At 44.5% G+C, this 10,804-nt stretch overlaps 1 protein-coding gene across 19 annotated transcripts in view; it reads left to right on the top strand.

Annotated features, from left to right (window-relative positions):
- Nucleotides 1-438: 438 nt before the first annotated feature.
- celf6 (CUGBP Elav-like family member 6) overlaps nt 439-10,804 on the top strand; it is a 138,508-nt gene continuing 128,142 nt past the window's right edge. For 16 of the 19 annotated variants that reach the window (XM_076287447.1, XM_076287453.1, XM_076287442.1 and 13 more), the window contains exon 1: nt 4,030-4,180. In XM_076287447.1, the coding sequence (XP_076143562.1) occupies nt 4,036-4,180 (145 nt within the window). In that variant the 5' untranslated portion in view covers nt 4,030-4,035. Of the gene's footprint in view, nt 447-3,926; nt 4,181-10,804 lie in introns of those variants that run through there. The other 3 variants (XM_076287440.1, XM_076287441.1, XM_076287439.1) reach the window with 2 other exon arrangements.

The following is a 10,804-nucleotide window of genomic DNA, read 5'->3' on the forward strand; positions in this document are numbered from 1 at the left end:
TCTCTCTCTACCGGTCGTTCCTTCATTCTCCTTTCCTCTCTTGACTCCCCGATCTTTACTATTCTTTCTATCTCTTCTACAGAGGCGGACAGAGTACACAGCTTCATTACTTGAGTAAAAGTACAGATACCTAAATTTGCTAAATGTTACTCAAGTAAAGTAAAAGTACAACAGTCAGATGTCCACTTAAGTAAAAGTACTGAAGTACTTGTTTTTAAAAGTACTTGAGTATCAAGAGTAGCCTACAAGAGGAGCCTACATTTTCTAAATATTGCATTACTACTGCCACAGTGCTTACATTTCTGTACAGAAATGTACTACATTGAGTTATGAAGCATTTTAATGTTAATACCTTGGAGAATGTAAAAGGAATTGAAAGTAAAATCAAGTAATTTTCATCTTTTTACCATGTTGCCAGGGATGGGCAGTATTTCTAATATGTACATGTATTTCAAATACGTATTTCAAATACAAAATACTATTTTGTAATTGAAACACTTGAAGAACACTTGTTCAGAAAATTGAAAGTCTGGCGAGGTGGGGCCACGGATTGGCACATTCTCGGGATGGACCTGCTGCGTATTCATCCATTGTTTCGTCCATGGTTTCATCTCTTATCTAAATCTGACCATGGAGTTGACTTTGGCGGAAAGCTGAAGGTGATTGCTGATAGGCTGTCCCAATCGGTGGTGCCTGCACAATCCAATCACATTTGAGAGGGAAACAACAAATTGAGGGTTTCCGAGATTTTTCTTTTTTTACTTTTTTTTTAGAAAAAGTAACGGGTACTCACGGTTATGGATAGAAATTTAGTCGAGTAAAGAGTACAATATTTGCCTCTCAAATGTACTTGAGTAAAGTCAAAAATGATACTCAAGTAAAGTACAGATCCCTCAAAATTGTACTCAAGTACTGTACTCAAGTAAATGTACTCCGTTACTGTCCCGCTCTGCTCTTCTATCCCTCATATTCTCTCACTCCCACATTTCTTCTTTCATTCTTCACTTAATCGTTCTCTCATGTTCTTCCCTCCACCCTTCCTAAAAGTAGCCTCGTGAGACCATCCTGATCTCGCGAGCTTCAGGGTTTCACTCGCAGATCAGTCTGGATACTTTCCGTTAAAGAAAATTTGGAGCAGTTCACCAAACGAACGTCCAATCAGCGTTGGCTTTGAGGCGGGTTGAGGTGTGACGCAACGAACAACATGACGGCATCCACAGAGTTACTCGCATAGCTATCACGCAAGTTTTATTCAAATTAGAAAGTATTCCTGGGTAAACTGTGAAGCTATGAGTCTCAGCCATGCAGCTGGGAGGAATGAACGACACAGACATCCTCCACGGCTGATTCCAGTTCATAATGGAGGAATATACTATCTTCAGAAGTGTAGGGCCTACCGTGAAAACTTGATGGGAATTGTCGTTGATTAGGTTCATAAATGGTAAGTTAAAACATCTTAACGTTTGTCACGTTACCTAACTTAATTGTATGTTAAACGGCATTAGAAGAATACTTTGTTCATCTAATTGGTTGATTTGGCCCGTCGATAACCAACAAAGGTGGTGATAGACAGATGGTTTATCCAATCAGCTAACCAGTATGTCCGCCCCTTCCCAAAAGTTCTTCAATGAAAAGTTCCCAGATGGATATGCGGAGCAAATCCATCTGGCGGAGTCAGGTTATCCTAAAAGTGCACTAGTATATTCTCACACATGCTGTGCTGTCATTGTTGCTCTCTGTCTTTTCTGAAGGCTCTTCTCAGTTAGCTTTTGAAAAAACTGCTCCACCCCAATACGTACATCTCTCCGTCAGCTCCATCCCCTGAAAATTCTGCCTGATTCCTCCTTTTCCTCCTCTCTTTCTCTCTCTCTCTCTCTCTCACTCACACACACACATACACTTTCTCTCTCACACACACACACATACACACACACACACACACACACACACACACACTCTCTCTCTCTCACACACACACACTCTTTCTCTCTCTCCTGAAGACTCTTCTCATCTCAGTCAGCTTCTCCAAAAACGGGCCCACCACAGCATGTTCAGCTCCATGCCTCCTGACTCATCCTCCCTTCTCCCAGGCTGGCTTTCTCTCTCTCCCTTTCTCTCCTAAAGGCTCTCTGTCAATTCCGGCTCAAAGCGCCTCCATCCAGGGCACACGTTGGGCACACCTTGTTTCAGTCAAGCGCTGAGCTCCATGTCTCCTCACTCTGCGTGATTCCCCCTCCCCTGCTGCTGCGCAGGTGCTGAGCCCCACAGCTCCTCCAATCTGCCTCCTCAGGTCGGCACACTCCTCCCTGCGTCTGAAACAACAAGCAACAGTGGGAGGACGAGGAAGAGGATGAGGAAGAGGAAGAGGTAGAGGGAGAGGGAATGTGGAGTACCTGTATTTCCACCAAAGGCTCCTATTCATTCCTTTTTTTCCCCTCGTCCCTTTTTTTGGAATTCTTCCGCAGCTGTGCAGGCGAAACTTCCCTGCTGAGCTGAAACAAAGAGGCAGGAGGGGGGGAGAAATCACAAAACCAATAAGCGACAACTCGGGCAGAAATTAGCTATGCCATTATGGAAATGAATGGCCTTGATAGTATTGACAAGGAAGCCCGTCGTGTTTTTGTGCCTGTCTCGGTACAGAAACTCTGCAGGATCTTTTATTCTCGTGTGAAAAAAAAAGCTCTACAGAGATGTGACTAAATAGCAAACGAATAAAGAAATATCATCAGTGACGAATGCCGTGCAAGATGTTTCCTGCAGGTTTTTGGGGCAAAAGCCTCTCTCTTCCTCCTATCAACTTCAGCCGCCCTTTCTTCTGTGATGATTCCCTCACTCTGCACTGCTCTTGCTCTCTTCTGCTCTGCTTCTGTAATCTGTATACGCTAAACAGATGTGCACAGCACACACCGCAGCCGCCACAGCTTCTGTTGATGATGGGGTAGAAACAATTAGCAACACACACACAACATACCCACACACACAGCCATACAAACATATCCACACAACACCACACAAATAGCTCACTCTAACATACGGAGAATTCAGCACCATGGACAGCAACAAGTCCGAGTTGTCCCTCTACGAGCTTGACACTGGCTACTAAAGCCCTCTACCTGGATGAAACCAGCCTTCAACTTCAAAACAAAATGTAATATAAGGAGTCAATATAGTGTGATAAACATATGGTAACTATTGTTTTAAATCCTTTCATTATGATATAATTTTCATTCGTTTTAAAAACCAGTGCATTGTTATAGAGGATTAACAAAGGTGGTATTGTTTTCTGAACATGGTAATGACATTCTTTGTCTGATTCACAATATTTTTGTTATTGATTTGCACCTTAGTATGTTTGAGAGCGTAATATGTGACAAGCGCCGAGGCGAGTTTGCTCTTTCTGCTTCTTAAATGTCCCGAGCTTTCCCTTTACACAAATGTTTGGATTCGCACTCCACCCCGCGGGCCCTCGGTCGTCCTATTCTCTCATTGGCTAAGCCAGGCTTATTATGCAAATTAGCCGAGGGTCTAGTCAAGAGCCTATGAGTTGACGTCACGAAGGCAGAGTGGCAGCTGACACGGGGAGAAAGAAACAGACTGAGAACGGGACGAGGGATGAAAACACACAAAACATAAATAAGGCTTAATCACAAGACAGAGAAAACACTGGTTTAGAGGGGGGCACAGTCAGGCGAAGGACTGTGTGCAAAAGAGGAGAGTAAAATAAAGGAAGGAAGGCAGGCAGGAAGGGAGAGGAGGAGTGTGCAGTTGGTTTGAGAGAGAACAGAAAAGGGAGAGCGTGAGTGGTGCGAGGGAACCGCGGAGTGGGAGAGGGGAAGTGAGAGAGCGCGAGCGAGCGTGAGAGCGAGGGAGAGAGTGGGAGCGAGCGAGAGAGAGAGAGCAAGCTTGAAGCCGCTGGTCCATTGAAGAAAGATGGCTACAGTCACAGCAAACGGAGTGCAGCAAGAGAATGGATTCAGCACTACGACCAGCGCCGGCAGAATGAACGGGCTTACAATCGGACAGAACACCATTCCCATGAAGGACCACGACGCCATCAAGCTCTTCATTGGCCAGATCCCCAGAAACCTTGAGGAGAAAGACCTGAAACCGCTGTTTGAGGAATTCGGCAAGATATACGAACTCACCGTACTGAAAGACAGATTTACAGGAATGCATAAAGGTTGGTTTCTGTTCGCTTTTACTGCTGACGCGTCTGCCTGATTTGCAAAGGACATACAAGTAATATATGTGGTTATTTGTGCACGCTTTACAAGGCGAGTAGAAGTAGCTCCAGCAGACTGCTTTCTAAATAAACGTAACGCTCCAGGACAGGCTGTGTGTGTGTGTGTGTATGTATGTCTCTCGGTGTGTGTGTGTGTGTGTGTGTGTACATGCGTGTGTGTGTAAGGGGGTGGGGGCAATACATGCTCGTTTTTCTACCCCAAATCCACGTGTGTTACTGACCAAAATTGCTTTTTGTGTGCCTGCGTGTGTTTACACAGAAGATCATGTGGCGCAAGGCGAGGAGGTGTGAGCCACGCAGTAGGCTACTATGTGTTGGCAAGAATATGTCGGGCAATATGCTGTGATGTGTGCCTCATTTCAGATGTCCTTTCACTAAATCCCACACTCCCATTACTGCTCCGTAGTTAGACATTACACTGTGCAGATAACGCTGCCTGGCAATCAGGAGGAAGGAAATTAGCTGCAAATGTTAGTGATTCGAGGCGTTCGGGCAATGCTGATTTGGCCTTTTGTGAAGGCTAATACATACGTCCAAGCCTCAATTAAGAGCCGAAAATAACGGTGTCTCCGCTTGTTTGGCATGCTGTTGCTTGTAAGGCGGGCAGTAACAAGCAAAGCCTTGACAACAGGAGATGAATTATATTGTTGTACAGCTGTGTTTTTGCAGAGATAAATGTTGTGTCTACATATTCATTTTCAGAAGCAACAAAGAAAACTGGTATCGTGAAGTAGTTGGCCGGTTTCACATCAATCGTTTACAGTGCTTTTACTCAGACTTTGACATTTATCTCCCTCACAAGTGTTACTTTTGACAAAATTATAGCTTTTACATTTAGTTCACACACATTGTAAAATAATTTAATAATCTTATGTAGTAGAGATGTGTCTTACACACGTCTATCATAGGCCTGCAACACCCACTGTGAACATTCATCTCAGACTATTCTCTCTCATATAAAATATGTAAAGGCGCTCTATCCGAATAAAGGTCCTGCGATAAAACGAGCCTTTAAATGCTTCCCTGTTGGTATACAGCAACAAGCACTTAACCTGTTCAGAGGTTTTGCTTTATGTAATTTAACACCATAGCATCTAATAATAATCTAATAAACCATTATTTAGACATTATACAGGGTGTGGGATGATGACTGATGGTTGATTCACGCTGTTGATGTTTTCATTTGCCATTTTCATTACACCTGTTAATAGATGGCAAGCTGTTCTTTTACTTTCTGTTTATATTTCCTTTGTCTGTCAGGATTGTATGAAACAACTCTAAAATATGATCAAATAAAAAGAAAAATAAAGAATAAACGGATGTTCATTTGGTCATGGGAAGATAGATGAAGAGAATGAAAATAAGTAAATGTTAAGAGAAAAGCTGATTTCTGACCTGATTTGAAACATTGACGATAACTAGGTTACATACGGATTTTACTGTTTTCAAATAATACCTGTCTGTTACAAATGTATGGAAATATTTTGAACACATTTTAATATGTGTGCGTATTCTGATTCCGACTGAGGAAAGCAACCGGTTGTTGCCAACATTTTCACCGCACCTTTGAATAATTCAAAACCTGGGCCTATAAGCTTATGAATTCTGACAGTTAAACTCATTCTGTATTTCCATATGCTGGTCGGGTGTAGAATTAGAAGTGGGATCACAAGGACAAAGATACGAAAAAGTGCCTTTTTCCTTCCGTTTAACAGCCTGTTCCTCATAAACTGTTTCGCAGTGCCGAGCGCGCACGCTAATCGCGCAGATACAGGTTGCACAGAAGTCGCCCCGTGGGACCACTGTCAGACACGGCGCAGCACTGTATAGTACTAAAGCAGCTGGTTTACATTTTCAGTCCTCGGTGCCGTGGAGGACCTCGCTGTGCCGAGAGGTATAAGGGTATCGTGACACAGATACGAGCCGGAGCCCGGTGCGCCGTGCTCTGAAGGTCTCCACACGCCACCTGTTCGGTGAGTTATCTGTTCGGCGATCCATAGACCCTGCTACCCGCCGGAACATGATCGATTAAAACAATAGTCCAAGAGTGCTTGTGGTGTTTACGCCCGTCCTTGGCGAGTGTGGCTGAATGTCAGTATTGAGAGGCTATTTGCTACGAGAAGAACAAGAAGCCTATCGCTCCGAGTGAGTAGCATTCCCGTTGACGGCCCAAAACATTTCCCAGCTGAGGCACATTCATTCTACAAATATATGGTGTCATTCGATAATTCTGTGTACACTTGTACGTTTTTGAGACATCTTATCTCATGAACAAATTGTATTTCTGCTTACTCATAACTGTTAAAAAATAACGAGTTATGTGTGATCAGTTATGCCAAAAGTAAATAGTGTCCAGAAGGTTGGGCCTTTGAATCGCGAAAGTAACGGCACAGCACAACACGATCAGGTGTTAAACTACTGGAACTTGAACGGGAAGCTATTCATATTGTGGCAGTGGAACTGACAAGGCGAACATTGCACTCACCTGGAAAGGCGTAATTTCATCAAATAAGTGACCAGGTTGTGCAGTTGCCAGAAGGCAAGAATCACGTAACCTCATGCTTGACTTATGAAAGGCACAGCAGTCATTTTTCGCCTAATACAATCTTATAAAATATTGTATTATGAAATAAAAATCCTCTCAGGTCCTGGGCAATCTGGCTGCATAGCAACAAGTAACATCGACCTCAGCGGGCAGCGTAATTTCAGATGGAGAAACGACTGCTACGGAGGATTGCCTCAAACCGTGCAACTCTGATAGAACCATTTGTTTTTGAGTACATCACGCTGCTTCTGCGCAGTCATGAATCATGTAGGATTCGCGTTTTTGTCCTTAGAGCGGCACACACATCTCCAAACCATTCACCACCAACATCAAACGCCCATAGACATAGGCGGCTTGGCATATACCATTTTACATCTGGCTTGTGTCTATTTTTTTTTTTTTGGACACATCTAAATAAATTTGTTTTAGAACATGCAGGCAAGACTTGATATTACAGTTTTCACTATTGTACAATATAGCAATTGGCTTAAATACATTGAATATGTGCATTTTATACAACTCATCATGATTACAAAAATGTAGGTGCTTATGAAAGTGCCTGTTTAGTTTGATTCTGAAGTCTGTCCAACCCTTTAGAGAGTGCAACTGCACTGGTGCTCTGATACACTGTAGGCATAATGCTGTTAAATTAAATTATTTTCCATTAGGTCATTTTCAAACACAACTCATTTGTAGTATTCCGAGTCTCGCAGGTGTTGAGCACACAGTATGTTTGAAAGGCAAACTTCTGGTGTAAATTGTGCAATTAGCTTTTGAGCTACATCTCTTTTCACAGAATAGAGAGAAAAAGAATGTGTGTGTGTGTGTGTGTGTGTGTCTGTCAGTGTGTGTGTGTTTGTGTGTGTGTGTGTGTGTGTGTTTAGAGACCTCCTAATTTAAATGTTTAGCAGCTAGCCTCAGAACCATGTTATTTTGTGTAGTGGGATCCCACAGCAAGGATATCTTAACTTCCATTGATGTATGCGTCAGCAGGAGGCCTGTGCGTGAGTATGTGTGTATATGTATGGATGTATGTGAATGATTGTGTATGCGTGCATACGTGTGTGTGTGTGTGCGTGGGCGTGTGTGTGTGTGTGTGTGTGTGTGTGAGGCAGGCTGAGAACCCTAAGAAGTGGCAGGCGGATAACAACTGGAGTGGGGCGTCCTGGGTTGCAGCACAGGGGTGCACAGAGCAGCTAGCATCAGTCTCTCTGCTCCACGCATGGTGCTGCAACATAATCCTCCGGCAGACTGGTGTGTGTGTGTGTGTGTGTGTGTGTGTGTGTCTTTCTGTGTGTGTGTGTGTGTGTGTGATCCTGGCAGCACTCTGCACACAGACACGCTGAGGAGTTGGTAGGAGAGCAAATCTTCTGCTTGAGAACAGTGATCTATCAGGCCCTGGTGAGGCTTTGGATCTCAGCAAAGAGGAAAAGATGACATGCTTCCCATGGGCTTAATTTCATCGTATTCTTACTGCACAGAGATAAAAAAGAACAAATAAAAACTGAACCTCCTATGTGTAGGAGATAGATAGGAATAGCTTGAGCAGCCAACTTGATGACCCACAAAAGCTCTGATATGTCAGTTTAAATGCCAGCTCATTGGAATTTTATGCTAAACAACTAGTCATTGGCATTACCAAAAACTAGACAGCTAAAATATTTTGATTCCAGGTATAATAAAAAAATCCTGGCATTGCTCCCAGGCCTTGGTTGTCTATGTGCAGTGATTACCGTCCAGTATAAGGTGACCCTTGGTCACTTGCCCAAAAATTAGACCAAAGTCATCAGGAGAGTTTACCGCGCAAGGCTGCGGATAAGGCCTAGAGATGCTGTGACAGTGATTGGCAGCTGGTCCACGTTGAGTGACAGGTACAGGGCAGCACTCGGGTGACCTCTTTGATCATGAGCTGAAGCACAGGACCATGTGTGTGTGTGTGTGTGTGTGTGTGTGTGTGTGTGTGTGCGTGTAGGAGTGGGTGTGTAGGTGTGTGTCCGAAAGAGACAAAGATAGAGAGAGAGAGCAATGGAGAGAGAAAGGAAGAGAGAGAAAGATGGAGAGAGAGAAAGAAAGAGAGAGAGAGAGAGAGAGAAAGAGAGAGGTAGATAGAGAGAGAGAGAGAGAGAGAGAGAGAGGTAGATAGAGAGAGAGAGAGAGAGAGAGAGAGAGAGAGAGAGAGAGAGAGAGAGAGAGAGAGAGAGAGAGAGAGAGAGATGCCTGTTTAGCATCCTGAGACCTTCTGCTGGGGCATCCTGGAGAGGGACTGATGGGAAATCTGCCCGATCAACAGAGAGCTGAGCACCACCCACAGCAGCAACATCCGCAGCAGACTCCCGGGCCGACGCCGGGCCACACTCCACAAGCCACCGCTTTAATTCTGCTATTTGTCTTTGTCGGCCCAGGTGGGCGGGATTATCTTTCAGCCAATTAGCACGTCTGTGTCACAAGCAAACAACAAACCTGTTGACACTACGCACTCTCTTGATAAACAAAATCAGACATTTTAATGAGCTGTAATTGGGCTGTAAACGAGTTCAGATGCATGAAGGAGTTCTTGTCATTCGTTGGACAATTACAATAACCTACGCTAACGGAACTGCTTCTCGAGCCCAGGCCTACACATACATGACAGTCATAGGAAGATTTTTTGCATGGAGTTGACTTTTTAACGGTGTTACACTATGGAACAGTTGTTTACTCAGTTCAAAGATACCAAAGATGCACTGGGGGCAGATCACATCAAGAAACACACACACACACACACACACCCACACACACACACACACACACACACACACACACACACACACACACACACACACACACACTCACAGTTAGCTCATTTTTACATTTATTAAGCGTCTCTGTAGAAGACTGTTTGTTTTTACAGCGTTTTGAGCTTCTAAGCAGCCCTAATTGTTGATGTGGATGAATTCCTCTGAGCAAGCAGCCCTCTCTCACTGACTGGGTTGTGCAGTATGTGTTTGTCCTCTGCTCAGCTGTGTAAGTGTGTGTGTGCAGGTCAATGTGTGTGTGTGTGTGTGTGTGTGTGTGTGTGTGTGTGTCTGTGTGTGTGTGTGTGTGTGTGTGTGTGTGTGTGTGTGTGTGTGTGTGTGTACATATGTGTGTGTGTGTGTGTGTGTGTACATGTGTATGTGTGTGTGTACATGTGTGTGTGTGATTGGGTGAGAGTGTGCATGTGTGTTTGTATCCCTCTTCCTCTGTGTGGAACTCAATGCCATCAGTCATCGCATGAATCACAAAGGGGCGAGCTCTACTTCGCTTGACCTGTTTGGCCCTGTCTGCCCCTCTAGAGGGAATCATCCTAGTGTCTCTGCAGTAGTATGTTCACATGGAGCCGTACCCCCTCACAGCTGTTACTAGACAATAACCAGCAAGCTGACCTGAAGCTCCTGAACCAGAACTTCATATGGAATACATGGTTATTCTCCTGGTACAGCCATTTTGTACAGAATGTGTTGAAATGTGTTGAGTTGGCCTCAGACCTGAGTATGAGTATGTGTGTGTTTGTGTGTGTGTGTGTGTGTGTGTGTGTGTGTGTGTGTGTGTGTGTGTGTGTGTGTGTGTGTGTGCGTGTGCGTATGCTTGCGTGTGCGTGTGTGTGTGAGAGAAAGAGAGAGGGAGAGAGAGTGTATGTGTGAATGCATGTGTGTGTGTGTGTATGTGTGTGTGTGTGTGTGTGTGTGTGTGGGTCCAGCCCCACGGGAGGGCTCAGTAGCAGGCGTGACAAGCAGTAATGGGAAATTATGCTGCATGGTGTGAGAGGGGAAAAAAAATCCCTCCCACCCCAAAAAAGGGTCACCCAGCGCCGACCCGTCGGAGCCGAAGCAGAAACACCTCCCCGGCTTTAATGAAGGCTGTCACTTTTCTGTTAGCTGCCGAGAGGAAGAGAGAGAGAGACAGAGAGAGAGAGAGAAAGAGAGAGAGACAGAGAGAGAGAGAGAGAAAGAGAGAGCGAGAGAGAGGAGCTCATAATGCATATTCACATGATTTGA

The sequence above is a fragment of the Alosa pseudoharengus genome, unplaced genomic scaffold (genome assembly GCF_046254945.1).
Source record: "Alosa pseudoharengus isolate Yale_2024_CS ecotype anadromous, Long Island Sound unplaced genomic scaffold, YU_APseudo_1.1 YU_APseudo_1.1_scf_16, whole genome shotgun sequence".
Taxonomy (NCBI): Eukaryota; Metazoa; Chordata; class Actinopteri; order Clupeiformes; family Clupeidae; genus Alosa; species Alosa pseudoharengus.